Raw genomic sequence first — 24525 nt, forward strand, 5'->3', positions numbered from 1 at the left:
GGAAAATTCTCCCTAATTTGGGATAATCCATGCGATTGCCCATACCTCGGGGCGGAGGGACGAGAGTATGCATCCACATCAAAATAGGGTGGTTGGTACGCCGCCGGCGTCGACGAGCCTTGGGTGCCCAGCGTCGACGAACCGGAACCAGAAGCACCCAAGACATTGTACATGCCCCCAGTCGCCAAACATGTTCAAGTCATAGCCGCCGGAGCCGCCAGAGTTTCCGTCGCCAGACATTTTGAGATGAAAATTGGAGGGAAAAGAGAGATGAATTGAGAAGAATAGATGTGTGTTTGTGTGTATAATGAGAATGAAAGATGAGTATTTATAGAATAAAAAAATAAAAATTACCGTTGAACTGTAATATTACCATTTTTTAATTTTTATTTTATTAAAATTACATTTTAAAAAAAATATTTATTGCGTCAGCATGACGACGCCCACTCGCGGGCCGGTGAGTGGGCGTCACGCCTAGCGCCAGCGCTCGCCACGTGGCGCTGGCACGTGACGAGACGTCTCGCCAACCCACCCTCCGGCCCGAGGCGCCCGCCGAGCGAGACCGAGATGGATGGCTGCATCGCTGTCTCGATGCCGTCTCGTCTCTCCGAGACGAGATAGAGACAGCATCGAGACGCAATGCAGATGGCCTAAGTCCCATCAATCTTCAGCTGTTTTTCCTCTTTCTTGTTTATGAAATGTTTAAGAACACTTTGAGGAAAAGGAGGGTTAGAGTGATACACACACAATCCGTGCTAGCTAGCTAAGAGAGTGATTTACAATCAAGCTCATATATTCGATTGAGTAGCTGAGCTTGAGAGCTTGCCGCTGTTGTATTATATAGCTCGTTTGTATTCAAAATAAATCACTTTCACTTTCACTTTCGTCCGTGGAGGTAGACCATTTCTAGATCAAACCACGTAAATTCTTGCATCGTTTGAATCTTGATTATAACATTTGAGTCGGTAACACCATTTTCAATAATATAGATCAAAATAGCAAGTCTAAAAAATAATAAAATTACTGAAAAAACACTAACAAAAGGATTACTTTGTACACTTTCCTGGGAAGCATTATCAAATCAACCTAAAGATAGAACAAAGAACATGTTTCCAAGTTACAATAAGAATCAAACAAGAGATCAACTTTTACAAAAGTTCGAATTTTTATACCACTTTAATAAAAAAAATAGTCTGAGTGCAACATTTAAATAACTGGAAAACAAAAGTACAGTAGCCCAACTGGGCCAATATTCTAATGGGCTAATGGGAAATGTGCTGTGCTAAACCGGCCCATTCGAATTGTCAGAGATTTTTATCAATTTTCAAAAAAATTGTTTGCTGTAGAGTATATTTTCGTCCCCATCCAGCTGTAATTAAAAAGGACAAGTGTTGGGATGCAGAGGATATAGTATCCGCTCGTGATTCATTTGGGACCCACTTGAATCTGAAGGTGGCGGATCTTCTCGTAAATATAATCTTATACTTCCTATTGTCTCGTCTCAAGTGATTGATTTCTTTTACCCATTATTTTACGAATTTGATAATAAATAGCTAAAGTGAAAGAAAAGATAAAGAAAAAATAAAGTAAGAGTGATAATAATATAGAAGATAATCGTATCTACATTATTCTCTTACTTACTTCACTTTCTCTCTACTTTAATTATTTATTACTCCACCATTTTCTCCAAACACGTGCCGAAAAGTAGTCAATCACTTGAGATGGGACGGATGGAGTATAAACAACAACATTAAATACTTATTTGGAATCATTAACTCTAAATCTACCTTCATGATCTGTCTGATATTTTCCTTGTCTTCCTTATCGTCATCAAAATATTGCGTGTCTATGACGTGGACTCTTGTTTTGATGACTTTATGATAGATAGTATATGGTACTCTTATTGTTTTATTTTTATTTTTATTTTTATAGTATAATTTTCATTTGTAGAAAAATATCATTATAATTTAGGAGGGTAACAAATGAATAATCTTTTTCCTTGGTAATTCAAACATGGTATTTAGATTACAAAATTATGTGAATTATTTGAAATTAAACCGAAAATTTACAAGTTTTAAGGCATTTAACGGAATGAGACATGAGTGAATAGGGAAATGGCCATTGGTATCCTCAAGGGGTCTCTATCCAAATATCTACAATACACGTGAGATGGCCATTAGTATTTGAATAATGAATGGCGCTCATATGAAATTATTGTGTCTGATTTAATTAACATTCAGAGCATTCCCAACGTTGAGCAGCAGCTCACCGTCCGTCCTTGCCGCTGGCAAGGACGAGCTCCGCCACCATTGCGCTCTTGCCGCTGGCAGGGCGCTGCTCTATGCATAGAGCACGTCCGTGCCAGCGGCAAGAGCACGAGGCGTCGACGTGGCATGCTCTGATTGACCAGTTGATTTATCATTTTTTATTTTTTTTAAAAAAATTCAAAAAAATTTGAAAAATTCAAAATTAATAAAAAATATTATCCCACTTCCTAATAAAATATATCCATTTTTTCCACACTTTTAATTTATTTTTTTTCATTATTTTTACCCCAAAATTCATACTTTCATCTATAAATACTCTCATTTCAAACACAAAAAAATGACACTATACCAAACAACTCTCTCAATCTCAAATTTTAGGAGTTTAATTATGTAATTTTTTATTTTTAGGAGTTTAATTATGTAATTTTTAATTTTTAGTATTTTAATTGTGTAATTTTTAATTTTTAGGATTTTAATTATGTCTTTTTTATTTTATTTGTATTTTGTAATATTTATTGAGATTTTTTAATGAATTTTAGTATTATGGAAATGTTTATGTTTAATTGAATATTAAATTAATTGTGCTCGTCCTTGCGGAAGAGCACAGTTGTGGGTGTTGTGCTCTTGCTAGAGAGCAGGCATGAATAGTACCGCCCGGGCCCACAACCGTGTCGCTGGCAAGAGCACGGTTGTGGATGCTCTCATTACAATCAAATTAAGCTTTACTTTCGGATTAGGAAATAAGAAAAATACTCTCTATCATTCGTTTTAACTCTTCCTATCTAGTACATATGGATGGATGCGTGTTTGGTAAATGAGATTAGGCCAAAATTAGATACAACATTTTTTAACTAGTGTTCATATGTGTGCTTGGTATGAGTAATTGATTAAAATTAAGTACTATTACTATAAGCCCAATATATGTTTAACTTAATACAAAACACTATTCAATAATAAATACGAGTTTCGATGTTGAGTCGCAATTAACTAATTTTATTGCTATTGAGAATGAATCTCCATCTTTCTCTCTCTCTATATCTGTACGTTGCAACACTCATCATAACACAACAAGCCATCACCCTCACACTACAAGATATGTTATCTCTTCCTTGTCTCATCTGAAATCCTATAACAATGATAATATGAATCGAGATTGTTTTGCTTATTTTTAGCTATTAGACAAAAACTTACATTTAGGTCCAAAAAAGAAATTAAGTTATCGAACATCTCATTATTTTAAATCTTTTATCTTAAGTAGGTGTATAACAATAATTTTTAATTAAATTTTAATCCTGATTTTTTGTTGCCACATCTTTTACCTAAGGGTGTCCACTATGGGACGCCCGCGGCTATAGCCGCGGGTTGGGGCGGTAGGCGGGCGCATTATAGTGGCGGAGTTGTCCGCCCCGCGGGCGGACACCATTTCGGGGGCGGTATGCGGCGGACGCGCGTTCGCCGACTCCGGGGCGAGGACGCGGCTATGGGGGGGGGGGACGCGGCTATAGGCGCGCTGCCTATAGTGGCGGCGCCAACCGCAGCGGCTATGCCGATTTTCAAATTTTTTTTTTACATTTCAATTCCCCTATAAATACACCTCACTCCATTCATTATTTTCACACCATTCCAACACAACATCTATACAAATTTCTCTCACTACAATTTGGGGTCGGAAATGAACAATTTGTGGAGAGACAGCTGGAATGCTCTGATTCAACAGGTGCAACACCAGGCAGCCCAAGAGGTAGCGGCCCGTTTGGCGGAGGAGGCGGAGGATGCGGAGGATCCGATCCCTCGCACCATTACTCATCGGCGGACAATCCCACGGGACCACGTCGGTGCTCACCAACGTCTAATGGATGATTACTTCGTGGATAACTCCCGTTATCCACCCGAGATATTCCGCCGGAGATTCAGGATGTCGCAGCGGCTGTTCAACTATATAGCGGCGAATTTGGCGGAGCGTTACCGGTGCTTCACCCTCCGGCGTGATGCGGCTGGCCGGATCGGGCTGTCCACACAACAGAAGTGCACCGCTGCAATCCGACAGCTTGCCTACGCCGGACCAGCGGACATGTTCGATGAATACCTACAGATGGGTGAGACGACTGGCCTCCCGGTGCTTAGGCAGTTCTGTAAGGGGATCCGGGAAATTTTCGGTGGGGAGTTTCTACGGAAGCCCAACCCGGATGAGTGTCAGCGCCTACTGGATATGCACGGGTCGGTGCACGGCTTCCCAGGAATGTTAGGAAGCATCGATTGCATGCATTGGGAGTGAAGGAACTGCCCCGTGGCATGGAAAGGCCAGTTCACTACTGGATTCAAAAGCAAACATCCAACGATGATACTGGAAGCCGTTGCGGACTATCGTCTGAAGATCTGGCATGCGTATTTCGGCGTGGCAAGTTCGAACAACGACATCAATGTTCTTCAGTCGTCACCGCTCTTCAACGAGGAGTGCCGGGGGGAGGGGCCAGAAATCAGCTTTGTAGCCAACGGTACGCAGTACAGTAGGGGCTACTATTTGGCAGATGGAATATATCCGCGGTGGCCCGTATTCGTGAAGACTGTCCGCCAACCGGTAGGACCGAAGAAACAATATTTTGCGCGCAAACAAGAGAGTGCTAGGAAGGACGTTGAGCGGGCTTTTGGTGTCCTCCAATCGCGGTGGGCTATTATACGGTGTCCGGCACGAGTTTGGCACGAAGATGATGTCGCGAATATTATGTTAGCCTGTATCATATTGCATAATATGATAATAGAAGATGAAGGATTTGCGGCAGAGTGATGGGCGCCGGAAGAGGGCGCAAGTACAAGTCACGGTGTCGCCTCCGTGCCGATCCAGATGGGCGTACCACGGAGCAATGAATATTTGATCCAACGCTTCGCTGATATGCGCAGGACCACATCACATAACAAACTGCAGGCCGATTTGATTGAAGAAGTGTGGGCACGTAGGGGAGGTGGGGGCGTTGTTTAAACTTGGTAGTGATTTGTACTAGATTCAATGTAGTGTGTGATTTTAATTTTAATTTAATTTTGTGTGTAATTCTAATTCTAATTTTAATTTTAATTTTAATTTTAATTTGTATTTTATTTTTATTTTTATTTTAAATTCGTATAGTCGGCTTCTTCTAATTACGTATAGCCCGATAAATTTGTTCATAATTACTTGAAATATAAAATGAAAGTGGATTATAAAATTTGGGGGCTATTGGAGGTGTCCACTATAGTGGCGGACACAAAATTTTAGGGTTATGAACAACAAAATTGAGGCTATGGACAAAAACTGGGGCGGGACTATTGGGCGTTGTCCGCGACTAAGAGCATCCACTATGGATAGGCGCGGCGGTAGCCGCGAGGCGCGGCGGTGGGGCGGCAGATTATAGTGGAGAAGGTGTCCGGCCAGGGGGTGGACGCGGCGAGGGGGGGGGGAGACGCGGCGGACGCGCGATAGCCGTGTGCGCGGCGATGTCGCGGCGAGGGGTCTATAGCCGCGCCTATAGGCGCGGCGGCTATAGTGGAGTGCACCGCCGCGGCGAATTCGCCGGTCCCGAGAAATCTATCCTTTGAGCTTCTCTGCTGCTAATTTACTGGTAAATTTCTTCCTTACTATGTTAGAGCTGCTTGATTTTGGGGTTTATATTTTGCTAGCTGTGTTTCTATTCCACTATTTCTCGAGAGATATTTCCTGGGTTTTGTGTTATTAGCGTGTTGTTAGTATGCTAGCTTCTTCAAGGAGGAGAAGGAGGTGAAGGAGGTGAAGAAGAAGACGACGAGGAAGCCAACTCCGACACCGAGTAGGCGGTGGCGGATTTTTTAGTTGTATTTTATTTTACATATTCGTTGTAAAATTTTACCGGTTTGAAATACAACGAATATTCGGCCCTAATTTTCTATTTATTTATAATGTGATTATTTTAATTATAAAATTTTGGGGCTATTGGAAGTGTCCATTATAGTGGCGGAAATAGAATTTTGGGGCTATGGACAACAAAACTGGGACTATAGACAAAAACTGGGGCGGGGCTATTGGGCGTGTCCACCTTATAGTGGACACCCTGATCAGCGCTATATATAGTGTATCCAAGCCTGCAAAGCTTACTCTTCTTCTGCAACTTCCATCCCCTCTCTATTTCCGCCGCCTCTATTGCCCGCTTTTCGCGCTGTTTCCAAGTATTTGCTCGCATTTCTGCATTCCAGGTATTCAATTATTACCGCGTTTTCTCTAATTTTGGTTCCATATATTTCTAATTTTTTCCTAAATTTTCGGAGCATTTTATCTATCTCGAGCAGCATGGTTGGGAGCAGCGTTGGACTGGAGGCAGCGATGGCGTCCAACGGATCTTTGGTTAACGGAAAGGCTTCGGATCGGATGACGGCGGCAGGAGAGCTAGCCTTTGATCCGACGGCGGTGGTACCCGAGCCGGTGCCGTCGGTGGTGGAGTCGGACGGTGTAGATCTGGAGATCACGAGAGAGATCGTTTTGGGGAAGAACGTGCACACCACGTGCTTTGAGGTGACGGAGCCCGACGCCGACGACGAATCTACCGGAGATAAGGATGCGTACATGGCTAGTGTGTTGGCGAGGTACCGGAAGACGCTCGTGGAAAGGACCAAACACCATTTAGGTATGATTGCTCGATCTTTTGATCTGCTTTTGGTGCTGTTAACTTAGAAATATAATGATTGATGCTAGTATGTTTTTTTGTCAATTTCGTACACTATTTTATTGAGTGGTGAATCGTGGTCTAAATTTCTTGTTTCACTTGGTTTATTGAAATGGACGGTTCAAACTAGTGTTCTTTGGTGCTGTTTGAAATATGTTTTTTAACTCTGTTTTATGTTCATTTGAACTTTCTAGAAGAAGTATAACATGACTGGTAAATAGAATTGGCAAATTAAAAGCTGGATAAGTTGCTTGTACTTGTGTTTATAAGGATTTGGTTTGTTATCCACAAAGCCCTTGAATCATGTGTCTTGTCTTTGGATTTGTGGTGGTGTATGCTGACAATTGAATCCTCTGGATTAATGTTTTTTTATGTAGCTTGTTGAACTTCGTAAACGGAGCTTATTGGTAATTCTAATAATTCCACTGGTCTGAATGCTTCCCCAATTTGTTTCTTTTTACACAGGATATCCATACAATCTGGACTTTGATTATGGTGCTCTTGGTCAGCTGCAGCATTTCTCTATTAACAATCTTGGAGATCCGTTCATTGAGAGCAATTACGGTGTGCACTCCAGACAGTTTGAAGTGGGTGTTTTAGATTGGTTTGCCCGCCTGTGGGAAATTGAGAAGGATGACTATTGGGGATACATCACAAACTGTGGAACTGAGGGTAATCTTCACGGGATCCTTGTTGGGTATGTTCTTTGCTTTTCTCTTCGAGTCTATCATTTTATTCATAGGGGTTTCTTTGGTAGGAATGAACATATATTGACATTAGTTGATTGATACATTATACAGAAGAGAAGTTTTCCCTGATGGAGTTTTGTACGGATCAAAGGAGTCCCATTACTCCGTCTTCAAAGCAGCAAGAATGTACAGAATGGAGTGCGTAAAAGTTGCGACTTTGGTCACTGGAGAGATTGACTGTGCAGATTTTAAAGAACAGCTGCTTCAGAACAAGAATAAGCCAGCGATCATTAATGTGAATATAGGTAACTTTCTTCTCTATCGTTAAACTGGAAGTTAGCACATGCTTATGTACCATAAGCTATCGACATATTCAGCAGCATAGTCTCATGTTTTCTGCCTTACAATCCAAATTGCAGGAACCACTGTTAAAGGGGCTGTTGATGACCTCGATCTTGTTATAAAAACCCTTGAAGAATGTGGATTTTCACATGATAGATTCTACATTCATTGCGATGGTGCTTTGTTTGGTCTAATGATGCCATTTGTTAAAAAGGTTTGCCGACTCTGCTGTTCTGTTCATTCTGTATAATTTTTCCTATCATATTTGAATCCAATCAATTTTTTAAGTGTGAACTGACTGTAGCTCCTTCCTTCTATTTCTTTATGCTTCTGTTTCTTCATATCATGCTATAGTTTTATGACTGGGTTGATATTAGGTGTAAGCATTTTCTATAGAATGCTCTTACTAAGTAGTCTGTATTCTTGTTCAGGCACCGAAAGTTTCATTCAAGAAGCCTATTGGAAGTGTTAGTGTTTCAGGCCACAAGTTTGTGGGATGCCCAATGCCCTGTGGAGTGCAAATAACGCGGCTGAAACACATAAATGCTCTCTCAAGCAATGTAGAATATCTTGCATCTAGAGATGCAACAATCATGGGAAGCCGGAATGGTCATGCTCCAATCTTCTTGTGGTACACTCTAAACAGAAAAGGCTACAAAGGATTCCAAAAAGAAGTCCAAAAGTGCCTCAGAAACGCTCACTATTTGAAAGACAGACTCAGGGATGCGGGGATTAGTGCCATGCTCAACGAGCTGAGCAGTACTGTAGTGTTTGAACGGCCTCGAGATGAAGAATTTGTTCGCCGTTGGCAACTTGCCTGTGAGAGGAACATGGCACATATTGTTGTGATGCCCAATGTGACCATTGAGAAGCTGGATTACTTTCTGAATGAATTAATTCAAGGGCGATCGATTTGGTATAAAGATGAAAAAGTTCGCCCGCCTTGTCTAGCAACAGACATTGGGACCTGCAACTGTTGTTGTGCTCTTCACAAGTGATGCATCTGTAGTTGAGAGGATTTAGCTGATTTCTGTGTCGAAACTCTTCTTTTTAGAAATATGTCTCACGTCATGTTTGTAATAAGATTGAAGAAAATGTTTATGGGCAGAAGTATTTGACGTGGTGGTTGTAGAAACTTCCAATATGCAGCGACAGTATAGTGTTATTGCATGGCAGTGATGTTACATCTGTAAAATAGTTAAGGGATCTACTCTTGACTTTGTGTATTTAGTATTCTTAACCCAAGCCAGATAATTCTAAACCGAAATCAAACGAGTTCAACCCAATTAACATCCCAGCTGAATGACACTAAATTTATTTCAAATAATATGTAATGTGGATATTTTGATGTATTAAAGAGCTATATATTCTGGCAAAGAACCTTTCGTAAGTGGTCACATGATAGCCATTCAATAGCATGTATGTAGATACTAAATTTACACAGCTGGTTTATATACAACAGGATAATATACTTCTCTTTAACAAATGGCCATGCCTCAGAGGCATCATCGTCGTCGTCAACCCTCCTGTTTCGCGCTGTTGGTGCTTGTGTGCTGCTGCTGCTGCGCATAATAATTTGTCGTTGGAGGCTGGAGTGGTGAAAATGGGGAGGGTGGCCCTCTGCTGCTCCCATTGGAGCCATGCATTTGGCCGGCTGCAATCTTGAGCCACTGCAGTTCATTCCTCAAGGCTTCATTCAGAGCTAGAATCGATGCACACAGAAAACATGCTTAAATCAGATAAAGAATCGTGAGACGAGGTAACAAGTGATAAAAGCGCTTACCATCTCTGAGGTGTGCTTGCTGTTCCATGGCCTGCAGCTTCAGTTTCAGTTCCTTGTTCTCAGCTGTCAACGCACTCGTGTCCCTCTGCATTGTACCAATTACATTCTTAGTAAAGCGACAGGTGTTGTATTGTTCGACCAACTTATTCATTTCATGGTTAAGGTCTTACAGACACTAGAGTGCATTTCCCAACACACTGCAGTTGCATATGACTAAATAATTTGAAAACATTGTAGAAAACTGAAACTGAAGTAATAGTTTGTTTCACCATAACAGCCCCAGCCAAAGTTCCTTGCTATGATGCCTTTAAATATATTAAACAAAGGATAACAACTTTTTAATTTGACAAAACAATTAATGAAGCACTTCTCATCCTAACAATAGCATGAAATGAATCATTAGAAATATATCATATACTACAATTTAGAACATTTAATGCAAAAAAGTAAAGGTCCTAAAAGTATAGGAGAATTACAGACCATGCACCAATATGCTCTATAGTCCCTCACATACAAGGGACTAATTGCACCGAAAAGTTTAATCCTATCAAAATCACTAACCAAATTGTCTCAAGAAGCCCATATTCGTAGGTATCTCCCTATAATCCTCTTGTGCATTTTCCCATCTTATGTCCCCTATCTACTGAGTAGTTGTAGAATGAGTTAGGAAAGAACGCTCATCATTCTCACAAGAAGCCTCACTTTAAGACACTCAGAGAAGTGCCAATTCCCCCTGCTCTTGAAGACTTTACAACCTACTTATTTCTTAGTCATATTTCTGCTAGCAACTAATCAATGAACATAGAAAACTGGCGGCGTCAAACCTTTTAGTTCTATACTACATTTCTGCAGCACAATGCCATTTTCAGTCAACTCTCTAGTCAAATGGAGTATCACCATAATTCACATTTCACAGTAATACAAATGTGTTTCAAGCTAAAATTTTTAAACCACATGACATATATAGCTCGTGAGCAGAATCGTTTCCAAGTTCTCACACGAAAATACAGCAATCCACATACCTGCAACAATGTGATCTTAGCTGAGAGTGTGGTGGCCTCACTTTGCAGGGTTTGAACTTTCCTTTCCAGCTCACCCGTGTAGCGCGTTTTTCTCTCTTTCGAACGCGCAGCAGATTGTCTATTCGCCAATATCCTGCACAGCCAGCAACCCTCTAAATCAATACACCAATATACCTCCAACAAGAGATAGCATATACACAATTCACACAAACCACATACTATCACAGTTACATAGTTCTCAACACAAAATCTAAAACCATCAACTCCACAAGGCAAAGCAGAAACATAATCAAGATAAATCATCACCAAAATCGAGTCAACGCTTGCAAAAAACGGGTCAAAATAAAACCTTTTGGCTCTCTTAGGGTCAATCAGGGCGAGCTCCGCCAGCCTATCAGCAGCAACAGACTTCTTCGCGTTCGAATCGACCTCGCACGACGACGTCGCACTGGAGTACTCGTCCATGGAGTTGCTATGCCTGTGCCGAGGCCCAGGCGGCGCCGCCTCCGCCGACGGCGGACCGTCCAGCACAAGCCCCTCGAAGAAATCCGCGTCCACCGAGAGGCTCCGCAGATGAGCCAGCCCGTCGCTCCTCTTCTGCTGTGGCGCCTGGATAGACGGCGGCGTTTCGAGGTTGAGGTCAGCGAGGACGCCGTCGACGAGGATGTCGTCGAGGTCGGGGAAGCGGAAGAAGGTTTCGGAGTGGGCGCGGCGGTGGAAGGGCACCCGGGTCGGGGCGTCGGAAATCTGGTCCAGATCGGCCCGACCCGGATTGTAGGCGGAATTTCCGAATTTGGGGTCGACGTCCATCATTTTGGATTGGAGTGAGAGAGAGAAAAGAGCGAAAACTTGATTAAGGGTTGGGGGTTTGTGAATGGAGAAGAAGGGGTCGAATTGAGAATTTCACTAAGTTGGGGGGCTGGGGGGGCCCACAGTAGCGGTTAGTGGCGGAGAATGTGGCAGTTGGCGGGTCGGTGTTGGAGAGATTGGGCTCGGCCCGCTTCAGAGATAGGATATATTAAAGCGGGCCCTGCTTTGTTGACATGTGGAAAGGTATCCACGAATAAAGATATCTTTTGTCATCGAAAAAGAAAAAAATAGAGAACATTTTCTGTCCTTTTGTACCAATCATGATTGGCGATAGTTGGATAAAATATAATTGGGTTAGAATTTCAATTATTAGAGGGAACATTTTACTCCCTCCGTTTCTTCATAATTGAGTCATTTTTTCATTTTGAAAAGTTCATTTATAGTTGAGTTATTTCCATATATGGTAATTTTTTTCTCTTTCTTACTTTACTCTCTCTTAATTTATTCTCTCTACTTTATTCATTTTATACTTTATTCTCTCTACATTTTCCTCTCTCTTAATTTTTTATCTATTTATTTAACACACCCAACATTCCTTTCAAAAACTCCATGCCAAAAAGTTTCGCCTCAACTATGAAGAAACGGAGGGAGTATTTATTTTGTGAACATTGTTAACGTATCAATTTATCTATAATATTTTGAAAATATCTTTTAAAGTCTATTAATTTTGATATAATATCATTTGAATTATTATTTTACTATTTTAATTTTTTTTGAATGAAAATATCTTTAAGCCCATGGAAAAATTCTCTCTTCTTTATTAAAATATTTAATTTATCTCTACTGTTTTTTAGCCCGTTTGTTAAAAGAGAAAAGAAAAAAATGGGAAAGAAAGGAGAAAAACAGAAGGGAGAAATGAGAAAAAAATTGCGACAGATAAAATAAATATTTTAATAAAAAAAGAGAATAAATAGATTGAAGTGCCCTTTATGGACTTGAGAGTGTTTTCGTTCAAAAAAGTTTGAACCAGTGGAAAAGTAGCTCAATGATACTACATCAAAGCTAAGAGCATCCGCAGCGGTGGCGGTTGGCGCCACCGCCGTCCGTGCCAGCGGCAAGGCGAAGGACCGCCACCGCTGCAACCGCGCCGCTGGCACGGCGCTGCTCGATGTATCGAGCACGTCCGTGCCAGCGGACGCACACGTGGCGGTCTCTGATTCGCCAACGGCATAGCCGTTGGTTTCAAACATTTTTTTATTTTTTTTTTTAAAAAATCGGATTTTTATTAAAAAAATCGATAAAAAATAAAAAAAAAATTTCACTTCCCCAAAAAATTATATCCGTTTATAACCGTTTTTCCCCACTTTTTAATTTTTTTTTTATTTTTTTTACCCCAAAAATACACACTTTCATCTATAAATACCCCCAATTTCACTCCAAAAAATTCACACTTTCACTACACAATTCTCATCATCAATCTCTCATATCCATTTTCATCTTCCTCTCACACCCTACAACACCACTATGTCCGGTAACGACGACAACCCAAGCGGCTCTCACGGTTGGAACCCCGAATGGTTCGGTTCGCAACCGTTTCATAGTCCGGAAACGGAATATTCGGCCCCTCCTCTCACCCAAGATTCGGGCGTTCCGAGTGGCTACCGGCCATACCCAATCGACGATCAAGGTGCCTCCGATGGGCGCTACGGGTGGACACCGGAGCCTAGGCCTCGCGCCCCTTCCCAAATGCCGAATCCTCCATCTCGCGCCGGTGTCCGCACACCGTACTCACCGGCGGAGATGGAAAGATTGTTCAAGGCGTACTTGGAAATCTCCGAAGATGCGGTGGTTGGAACGAACCAATCCGGCGATCACTTTTGGTGGCGCGTCTCTAGCCGGTACAATGCACACCGGCCGCCGGGAACGATCGAGCGCAACGAGAGTATGGTGCGCAACTGCATCGGCCGAGCCAACGAAGAAATTGGCAAGTTCAACGGCTATTTCATCCAGGAGTCCCGGAATACCGGGAGCGGCCGAAGCGAGGTCGACATCATCACCGCCTCGCTGAGCACCTACCAATCCATGAACGGTAAGTCGTTCAAATATCTTAACGTTTGGCAGGAGACGCGGACGCACCCGAAGTATAAGGGAGGCATAACATCCTCCTCTAGCGGCTCCTCCAAACGCTCACGGTCGGCATCCCTATCCGACGCCGGCGAAGAAGTGGCTAGCCAACTCGCCGAAGCTAACTTGGGTAGCCCCGATGCCCAACCAAGCGGTTCCCGACGCCGACCGCAAGGTAGGAAGAAGGCGGCGGCCGAACGACGTCGCGCCGCGACTCCATCTGCCCCTGCTCCCGAACCCGCACCCTATGTTCCACCTCTACCCCCGAACAACTCGTTGTGGGCCCTTTTGGCCCAACTCAATATGGCCGATAGGTCAACTATGACCCCCACGCAACTTCAAACGCACGAGTCCATGATATTGGGTCTCCAAAAAAATTGGGGTTGGTGCCGCCGGATGCGTAGTCTTCCTCGGGTTATATTAGCCAATAATTATGTAATTTTTAATTTTTAGGAGTTTAATTATGTAATTTTTAATTTTTAGTATTTTAATTATGTAATTTTTAATTTTTAGGATTTTAATTATGTCTTTTTATTTTATTTGTAATTTGTTATTTTTATTGTGGTTTTTTTAATGAATTTTAGTATTATGAAAATGTTTTTGTGTAATTGAATTTTATATTAATTGTGCTCGTCCTTGCGGAAGAGCACAGTTGTGGGTGTTGTGCTCTTGCCAGAGAGCAGGCATGAATAGTACCGCCCGGGCCCACAACCGTGCCGCTGGTAAGAGCACGGTTGTGGATGCTCTAATGGACCTTAAAAGATATGGAGTATTTTCAAATATTACAAAAATTAATACTTAGGCAAAGTTCGCGGGTCAAATAAAATGTTCCCTCTAATTATTAAATGTAATTGAGTAAGAGTGATAGATAATTAAACACTACCGACGTCCCAATGAAGATGATCCATTCATTGGACACAAGATTTTATGCAACTTGATTTTGTGTTAAGTGAAGAGAATAAAGTAAAAAAATATGGAATAAAGTAGAGATAAATATTTTTTTATTTCAGTTTGTATTTAAGATTGAATTGTAATTGTAATAAAATATTACTCCATTATTAAATTTCAATCAAGATAGAAAGATAAAACATAGAAAATGAGGCGCATGAGAAAATTAACACAGATCAAATAATTAAATTTATATACCAAACATCAAGTAGAACTAGGATAAATATTATAATCATAGCTACCAAATGAACCCTAAATATTAAAATTAACATTTTTCCCTTGAGATCTATATTTATAAATTTGAAAAAAATATAAAAATTAGATAATAATCATATTATCAACATAAATTCAAATTCAATTAAATACTGCAAGTATAATATTTTAGAAATATAACTTTAAATAAGAATAATGTTTGATAAATCTTGAATTATTGAATGACTTAACATGTACTAATATGTCATGAATCGGAATAACGTTTGATAAATCTTGAGTTATTGAATGTTTTTAACATTAAACTCTCTTCGTCCTCGAATAAGAGTCTCAGTTCATTTTTACTATTAATGTAATAGAGTCTCTCATTCCACACATATTTCATTTAAAACTAATATATACAAATGAGACTAATATTCCACTGACTTTTTTCCACCACTTTTTTTAACATTTCTTAAAATATGTGTCGCCAAGAAATGAGACTCAACGTGATGGACTCATCTTAAGTTATTGAATGACTGATTTTCATAAATCTTAAAGCAAGTTTTAAAATCCAAAATAGTTCTTATAGTAAATTTAACTCTTCGATACATTTATTTAATTTTTTGCAATTATTTATTCTTATCAAAATCACCAATGAAGTACGAATATGTTGTCAAATAAGACAGCAAAATAGATAATAGGAGTACTAGTTACCCTAATGCCAACCCACTGAACCAACTCTTTAAGTGTCTGTTAGTTTTAGTTGAGTTGCGGGTTAATCTAACTGAAATTTTATCATATTAGAAATTTCCAAATCCTAAATTTAGCTGGTTATTCGGATTATTCTATAGTTCTGAGATGCATTGGCATCTCTAATTATTTACTACTATCATACAGCACTAACTTAGAGTACACAATATATTGAAACATGAGCTGCATGGAACATAAGGCATTATCTATACAGGAGCCAAATGAAATTAGTAGTACTAAGTATATTTTAAAGAATAGTGATATTATATATCACTACATATGTGATATGAGTTATCTTCAAACTCAGTAGTTGAAAAGGGTATTTACAACTTCATTATTTTTGCCCTTCAGCAGCGTACAATGCTTTGATCTCCTCAACATCGTCATAGCTACCTAGGAATATCGGTGAACGTTCGTGTATCTTTGTAGGAAGCAAGTCGAGAGCCTGTAATAAAAACATCGATGCTCAGAGGAAATCTTGTGTCAAACTGTCTGTTCTCTGCTACAAGTCCCAAACCATACCCCGAATCCAAACACAACCAAAACCAAAATTACAAATATGGCACTGTATTCGAGATCGATCCATCAAGAAAACGCAGACATCTTACCCGTTGTTTCCCTGTAAATGCTTGTCCCCCGGCTTGTTCCATCAGATATGACATAGCGAAGACTTCGTAGAGCACCCTGTTTCACACAATTGTCCAGATAAGTTTATGCTTTTTGATCAGTGATTACATTTTAAACAAGCTTTACACCGTAGTTTCCCATTTGGGCTTTTCTTATCAGCTGGGTACAAAAAGAAGCCTCCGTAGAGCAAAGTGCGGTGGACATCAGCTACCATGCTGAAAACCAGAACGCGCGATGAATATTCATACGCGAACATTAGTTGTTTCATTACATCATCAGCAGATTTAAGTTTTCATTTACCTTCCAATGTATCTCAGAGATTTTGCTGGCGATCCATCTTGGGGATATTTGCATTTTTCCACATACCTGGAGTTCACAAAATAGTATGATACATATATCGAATACACCACAAAGTTAAGACCTAAAATCATACATACTTTGCTGTTGTCCATCCCAGTTCTCGGCATTTCCTTCGTTGACAGAATAACTTTTTCCTTTTATGGGAATCTGCATGAAGTTAATTGCCGAAGAAATGAAAGTTGTGAAACAGCAAAATGCAAATTCATCCTAACCATTGTATGGAAGTCCGACACAAAAATAAGTTAACCATACGAAGTACTAGTAAATTTTTAGAACGAGTATGTTAATGGTGCTCATGCAAGAAGAGCATATCCGAAGTGCAAAACTGCTTAAAACTGAGCAAACATGGGAGGAGATATTGACCTTAATATCTGGGTGAGTCAATATGAATTCTCCAAGAGATGGATCGAGTGTGAACCCGTTAACTCCCTTTCCAGTACTAAGAACAAGCTGTACATTAAGAGCAAGGGTGTGGCTAGGAATTCATCATGCAAAACATAAGTCTCTATCTTCGTTTACATATCAAACATATAACATATATACCGTGCAGGAGCTTCCGTACTTGCAGTATCCCGCAGCTACCATATTTTTCCCAGGCTGCAAGACATCTTCTATCTTTGGGTCAACTCCGTCTTTGACTGCATAAATCCCAACGATCTATAAGAGCATCACCATAACAATTAACAAAAATATCATGTATCTACACACAATTCTCCAAGACTAGTAGCCAAGATCATACAGTTCCAATAGAAACACCACAGTCGATGTTGGATGATCCATCCAATGGGTCGAACACAACACAGTACCTACATTTTCAAAGCGAACATCACCACAATGTATGTTAACGGACAAGGAGTATCTTTTAGCTAGAGTGTAGGTACGCACTTTCCACGCAGGGCGGGTTCCACAAATGTTGCCTCTTCATCCTCTTCGGAGACAAGGATGCACTGCCAGTGATTCACACATTTATAAGCATAAACAATTACATGAATATTTCAAGACTGAAAAACATTCAACAGCAACATACAGTTCGGCCACTGCTGACTAACGCCTTGATAAAGACTTCATTCGAGAGCACATCCAGTTTCTTCTGTTCTTCACCCTTGTAAACAAAAACGACAAGCTCAACTCATCTTATAACAAGTTGTAACACGAATAAAGTATACCAAGCTTATAATCTATACACATCCAAAGGTTACCTGCACATTCGTCTCTCCTGCAAGTCCTATGAGCTTGGCCAAACCAGCCTGTAAACCACAATATCAATAGTTTAGATGTAATGAGGCATTACATTATTTCCTGGTTCCCATTCAAACAGAGGATATATTTTTCCAAATAACAATCAATTAAGCATCTTTGTTGTTCTCCGGATAAAATGTTTTTTGTTTTCAGCCAAGAAATTCTGAAGGTTTCAAACCGATCATCATCTTGTAAAACAGATTCACAAACACTTACGTTCATCTTTAACGTGACTCTAGTCAAAATCAGATTCACTATCAGTGAAATACGTGAACAAAAATTGCTATAACACTAAGAAACTACAATGATGAAACAGTTGGGTGAAGATTTACGAACACAAATCTTCTATGAGAATCGATCTCATGGTCATCAAAAAGCGAATATCTGTACACAAATTCATCATCACCTGAATTCACCACCCAGTTTTCAGCGAATATCCCCAAATCCTCAAATCTCAATCTCAATTAACAAAAGGAAACAACAGAAATGGAGATCAGACCTTGTTAACTGCAGTGCAAACGAACTTGCAGCCGAGAACAATATGACTGAGCAAGATGGCGAAGTCTCCGCGCGATTTCCGTCTCCATCAACAAAATGTCAGCTTCTGCTCTCTTTTCTCTCACTCATAAGCGGTCATGGTGTTTTGTCTGGGTTTGATGGATCCACTGTGGGAGGGAACATGGTATGTGCCGTATACATCACAAGGCCAAATTCCATTGCGTTTTCTCTATTAATATAGTCACAACTTAAGATATGATTGATGACATATAATTAGACGATGCCATTTTCTGTATTACTAATAATTAGTAGGAGTATATTTTTCTTATGTTTTTCTATCGAGCTAGAGTTTTTTTTGTGAACAAAAGAGTTAAGGAAAGCTGCCCACCAAGTTGACATCGTTCAATTCAACTATTAGGTGTCTCTGTTTTCACACTTATATTTTCTAGAATGAAAAATATAATAAGAATATTATATGAGTACTTAGTAGTACTACTAATATTATAAGCAATGGGGTCTAATGTCCCAACCCCTTCTACTCATTAATGTCACAAAGAAGAAGCTACTAATCACTGCACATTATTCCCCATATACTCCCTCCGTCCTGGGTTAACTCAGGCGCTTCTGTTGAGGGGAATGGTTACCTGTTCTTTCGAACGTTCCTCAAGCCTCTGTCCCGGGTTAACTGAGGCGGTTCTATTGCGGTGAAAGGCTACCTCTGCTTTCTAAAATTCTGGAAAATAGTAGGTTCTTCCAGACAAAGTTCGAACTTGATCATATTTGGTCCTTCATATTATCTGCAGGACTTTAAGGCAAGAACTGCTTCAACTTCTGTATCAAACACCCCAATTCCTCTAATTTCTCCGACTCCCCCATCTCCACCAAAAGCCTCTCCAACATCTGAAACACTCGCTCGCTCACAAGTCTACCTCTTTCTAGCATCTGCTTAGAGCAAGCAGCGGATTCTTCAACTCTCCCTCGGGCGCAAAGAGCTGTAACCAGGAGGTCCAGTGAATGGCTGTGAGGACAGTGACCTTTCTCAACCAAGTAATTCCACAAGTCCAATCCCAGGTCAACCCAGCTATTCTGGCAGAAAAACTTCATCAGCAAAACAACTGTCCGGGTCTTTGGCACGAAATTCTTATCAACCATCTTCGTATAAAGTTCAGAAACACCATCAATACCATCTGATCTCATTAATCCCAAAAACATGTTATGATAAGTGACATTGTCATGCTCAATGTTTCTCTTCTCCATCCCCTCCATTAATTGTGCTGCGCCGTGCACATCCTTTGATCTGACGAGAGAACTCAACAAGGCATTATAAGCCCCGGTGTCCGGCAGTAGAGATCTTCTAAGAATTTCCTCAAATAAGTGCTTAGCCTTTGAGATATTACGAGCCACCCCAGCTCCATGAATTAACGTGGTTATTGTTTCTAACGAGGGAGAGAAACCAGCACATTCCATTTCTTCAAGAAGTCTTAGAGCATCGCCAAAACACCCTTTCTTACAGTACATATCAATTCTGATGTTATGCGTAACGCTGTTTGGTTTAAAACCCCTCCGGATCATCTCATGATGGAACAATTCCACTGCAGTAATATCACCGGATTCTTTAAATCCCAGCAGCAAAATATTCACGGTCTTGTTGTTGGGAGGAAACCGAGGATGCATCTTGTGGAAAACAGATCGCGCTTCTTTCATTTGACGCTGGGTGCAGAATGCTCGAAGAAGCACATTAAACTCATTTGTGCCAAATTTTTTTCCTCGAAATATATCCTTCTCCATCTTCTCAAATGCTTCTATGGTGACTTCATAGGACTGGGATTTCGCTATTCTGGACAACATTATGCTCATTGACTTGAGCGTGAGCAGGGAAGGGTGGCTCCGCCTGATACTCTCTAATAACTCCCATGCTTCGTGAAGGTAGCGCATACGTGCAAGAATATGCAATGTTTTGTCAAATGCACCGGAACTAGGAACATAGAGCTTACAATCAAGGCAATATTTGAAAAATTCATATGCTTTCAGGCCATTCGTATGCGCACCAAACAAGCTACCTAGCACGTTTTCAACAAACGGGGGTGACAACGCAGTAGGGGGAATTTGGCATTGTAAGGTGGGACGAAGCGGTTGATCGGGAAAAGGATGATCACTGATCATTCTAACAACTCTTTCAATCTCTGTGCCCATCTCTATAGAGGAACAAAACAAGGCAACACTCTGCCTCTTATAGATATTCAAATGTTGACTAATTTTGCAATTTCTGCATGTGAGAAGCATCATATTTTCAAAAACAGATATAGTTCTTTTGCTTCTATTCCAATTAACTCAAATCCGTGAAGCTCCAAAACCTAATATGCTTCAAGCCTTCAACAACAAAAATATAGAACTCAAACACTGTAAATTCCACAATCAGAACTCCACAGTAACGAAACATGATGTTGCAGATACAGGAAAAACTATATCTTTAATGAAATGCATATAGCTGAAACAATCTACTGTAAAAAGTTGAACTTGACTCACCGCCTATATAATGCTTATAGCACGCCGGCAATTGCTAAGCATTTCATCGAACATATAATATGCATTCAGCTGACGACCACAAAGGAGTTGGAATTTCGAATCAAAACAACGGAAATGGTAATTGAAATCAACCAGCTCACAACGCAGTAGTGTTCGATTTCACTGAAATCAGATAGTGGGAGAGAGGCTGGGAGAAGGACAAGGAGAAAATAAAATAATTTATTTATTTCATTCAAGTCGTTGAATTTTAATTTATGGAGTGGGCCAAACATAATGTTGCTGGGCTTAAATAATACTCCATGATTACCAATATGGGCTTATAAACAACTTTTAAAAAAATATGTAGGAGTATTTTTTTTATTTGGGCCATATGTTGGTTGTTTATAAGAGTGCATATATTAATGATAACATGATCAAAATAAATACAAAGATTTAGTTGCAGTCTTGGACAGAATGAAGTTTGATTACAATAACTATTGTTTATTTATTGAGCGGAATTGGAGAATTAGAGATTGAAATTTATATAGCTTTGGTGTGTTTTGCTTTTTTGTGTGATACATTTTCTTTCTTTTAGTTTGCTTGGTTAGTGTGTTCTTTGTCGTGTATTTTGCGATCATTATTTGGAGCTGATATAACACCAATTATCACTGATATTCTTGAACTATAGTTTACAAGCTTAATGAGCGTTTTTAGTGGGTGTGATACTATGTAACTACCGATATGAATATTCGAATTATAAAATACACTAAGATTAATATATTTGGACCATAAATTGAAAGTTTGTTTTTCATTGAAAAGTCGACGTTACAAGTTGGGATGGGGACCTCCACCATTATAATAATTATATATTATACGGATCATATTCCATAGCAAATTCTTTCTCCTCTTTTTTAAGTCGATTTTCATCGGCAAGTTGGCCTTACAAGTAATCAAGAGTTATTTGAATATTTCAGAGTAATATTTTTAGAATATAATCTGAATAATAAAAATAATACTACTATGAGTTTGGACTTGTCCGGATATGAGATTGCGACTTTCTAAATTTAGTCATGCACACATATATCATAAAACATCATATAAATAGAACTACATATCTACGGATGACAAAAAATGTTATAAATATTATTTTTACTATTTTTCTCCGTCCCTTTTATTCCTTCTAATTTTAGATCAAATAGTTTTTCTTTTTGTTTTTGAAATAGATTTATAACGATTTTACCATCTACTCATGAAATGATTCGACTCTCCGAATTATGAGATCATATAGGATTGGAGAAACATCTTACTAATCAAATTACACTTTATCATTAATTTTGTGATTGGTGTAAATTCATTTAGTTTATCCATATAGTATTTCTGATTTTCGATGACTTCACAATACATTTCCCATTGAGCTTAACTGAATTTATTTTGCACGAATTTTATATTTTAGTTTAAATAAAAAATTACTCCATGTAAGTACTATCATAAACATAAAAACAAAAATGGATAAAAATAATAGACGGTACCATAAATAGTTAAAGAGAGAGGATGGATAAGGGATAAGGTTGTTGGGACGTGATCAATTGCTAACTACAACTAATTTAAGGCCATAAGATTTTAGAAATCTTGTGATCTATAATTTGCCATGTGTAATTTCATTTTTTATTTTTTAATATTAAAAAGATAATAACAACTATCAAATTTAGAGTTTAGAAACACAATGTCAATATAGTGTATGAAATACATCAACATGAAGACATGACAATATCAACACAATTTCATGTTGATATTCTACAAGCATTATATTGACATATTGTGTAAGTTGTATTGATATCAAACTGTTTCTAAAAAAATGAAAATTAAAAAAATGTCAAATTTTAACTTCCAAACATATGCATGTAGGATCTCGTTGGAATCCTTATAAAATTACCTTTAATTTGATATATGTTGTGTGAAAAAATAATTTAAATTGAGATAGTCATATACATTTAAAGTTTTGAGATATTTTTTAAAAGTTAGTTATAACTACTTTGTTGTTAATTGACATAAATACTCAGAGTTGAATGATCTTAGACTTTGATTTTAAGATCTAATGCATGCCATTTAGTTGTAATTAGCAATTTAACTATGAGTTAGCAATATAACACATCCTCATGTCGTTAGTGTTAAAGTGATAACTAAACAGAGAGTGAAAAATGGTGAGAATCAATGTATATATATTGGACTATCAAGCAGAAACATATTTTTCCAAATCACACATTTTATTGTTTAATAACTCCACGTCATATATAATGAATAAATAAAAACTGCGACGTGTGAATTTCAGTGCCACGTAACCATCAGGATGTTCAAATATTTTTCTAGACGTAAACATAAATTTTGCTTAAGCTTTTGCAGTTATATAGGAGTACTTACGTTGGAACAAATCTACTGTTGGTGAAAAATCATGGGACAATAAGGAATAATACTTCATCTTAGAATATGTTTGTTCCTAAAATATATACTACTCTACTCCTATTACACTTCATTTGTGCACAATGTTAGAGCCATTAGACCAAATATCACTACTATTTTTGATACCTATGTTTGCTTATTCATCTGGATTCTTGAATAAAAAGCTAAATACATAAAAATAAAGTGGTGGGTTGTTAATTAGCTGACAGATAAAAATAGAAAAGGGTTAAAATCCACACGGATGACACATGATTTATGTGTATATTTCACATGCCAGGCATGTTCAATTAATCCTTTGTGTACATGTAACTTTTCAACGTGCCCCCATTTAGTTATCAGACAACTCATATGGTCCCTCTCACAATCCCTAAATACTTAGCTTACTTGTTGGAGATTTGATTCAATTATTTATTAACCATATTATAAATTTTTAAGAAATTATCTAATTAAAATCTTTACACGTGTAAGTATTGCACCTGTATATATATACTTACTTTGTGGCTATATTTAGTGGGAATATTGGGAGGGAACATGAATTTTCAAAAGAGAAACCCCCTTTTAGCAAATTGGGGATCCGTTGTATTTGTAAAGTGGAGTAGTATTTATTTGCTGTAAAGGTTTTCTTATTAAGTGTTTTTTTTATTTAAAGGTTTGGGTTTTGTGAGATAGATTCGGAAGAATGATTGAAAGGAGCTTGTATTTTTTGAGATGATTAAATACGACTTTGTTGGGAAAAAAAAGTTCTCTTTCGAGTCACTAAATAAGAATATAAATAGAATAATCATTGATCAACCTAGTTTTATGATTTAAATGATAATTTAATTATTAGTTCTAAATTCATCATGCACTGTTCATATTAAATACAAATAATGCCAACAAATCAAAGTCAAAAACTTTTGTAAGCTATCCTTTATACCATGAACTCGGATATTCTAGGGTAAAATTGATTGGGTTAAAAATTACAATTGTTGTGTATAAAAATGACTTCTGTCAAAGCAACTGTGATTATGAGTAAATATGATAGTAGTATAATATGAATAAAACGTGATATATGGTTCCAAAAGTAGTGATTGTATTGAATAAATGTTAGGTGGATCGAGTATTTCATTCTCTCACAAAAAAATTAGCATATACATATGATAGATGATAGAGGTTCAGTAAGATGATTGATAGATGAGTTTTGTCTATCTGTTTACTGTGAATGAAAGACAAGTTTTTATGGATAAATCAAAAATGAACGAATGA

At 38.8% G+C, this 24525-nt stretch overlaps 4 protein-coding genes across 4 annotated transcripts; 1 reads left to right on the forward strand and 3 right to left on the reverse strand.

The window, feature by feature from the left end:
* The first annotated feature begins 6370 nt into the window (after nucleotides 1–6370).
* Nucleotides 6371–9100, forward strand: LOC121810672 (serine decarboxylase-like). Its single transcript, XM_042211427.1, has 6 exons — nucleotides 6371–6467; nucleotides 6561–6895; nucleotides 7400–7631; nucleotides 7735–7928; nucleotides 8043–8179; nucleotides 8397–9100. The coding sequence occupies exons 2-6, from the start codon at nucleotides 6562–6564 to the stop codon at nucleotides 8961–8963; spliced, it is 1464 nt and encodes a 487-aa protein (XP_042067361.1). The 5' UTR covers nucleotides 6371–6467; nucleotide 6561; the 3' UTR covers nucleotides 8964–9100.
* Nucleotides 9101–9251: 151 nt separating this feature from the next.
* LOC121810821 (transcription factor VIP1-like) lies at nucleotides 9252–11628 on the reverse strand. The gene is made up of 4 exons (XM_042211548.1): nucleotides 11120–11628; nucleotides 10771–10903; nucleotides 9749–9833; nucleotides 9252–9667 (listed from the first exon to the last, which is right to left on the reverse strand). Exons 1-4 carry the CDS (start codon nucleotides 11581–11583, stop codon nucleotides 9483–9485), a joined length of 867 nt encoding a protein of 288 aa, XP_042067482.1. The 5' UTR covers nucleotides 11584–11628; the 3' UTR covers nucleotides 9252–9482.
* A 4135-nt stretch (nucleotides 11629–15763) lies between these two features.
* On the reverse strand, nucleotides 15764–18537 carry LOC121799396 (fructose-1,6-bisphosphatase, cytosolic-like). The gene is made up of 13 exons (XM_042199098.1): nucleotides 18518–18537; nucleotides 18320–18401; nucleotides 17781–17828; nucleotides 17609–17683; nucleotides 17467–17528; nucleotides 17321–17387; nucleotides 17125–17238; nucleotides 16945–17031; nucleotides 16655–16728; nucleotides 16522–16587; nucleotides 16350–16436; nucleotides 16203–16278; nucleotides 15764–16039 (listed from the first exon to the last, which is right to left on the reverse strand). Exons 1-13 carry the CDS (start codon nucleotides 18535–18537, stop codon nucleotides 15929–15931), a joined length of 969 nt encoding a protein of 322 aa, XP_042055032.1. The 3' UTR covers nucleotides 15764–15928.
* A 425-nt stretch (nucleotides 18538–18962) lies between these two features.
* LOC121810668 (pentatricopeptide repeat-containing protein At3g61360-like) lies at nucleotides 18963–21030 on the reverse strand. The gene is made up of 2 exons (XM_042211422.1): nucleotides 20845–21030; nucleotides 18963–20688 (listed from the first exon to the last, which is right to left on the reverse strand). The coding sequence occupies exon 2, from the start codon at nucleotides 20602–20604 to the stop codon at nucleotides 19126–19128; it is 1479 nt and encodes a 492-aa protein (XP_042067356.1). The 5' UTR covers nucleotides 20605–20688; nucleotides 20845–21030; the 3' UTR covers nucleotides 18963–19125.
* Between the last annotated feature and the right edge of the window lie 3495 nt (nucleotides 21031–24525).

This window comes from Salvia splendens, chromosome 1 (assembly GCF_004379255.2).
Source record: "Salvia splendens isolate huo1 chromosome 1, SspV2, whole genome shotgun sequence".
NCBI classification, from domain to species: domain Eukaryota; kingdom Viridiplantae; phylum Streptophyta; class Magnoliopsida; order Lamiales; family Lamiaceae; genus Salvia; species Salvia splendens.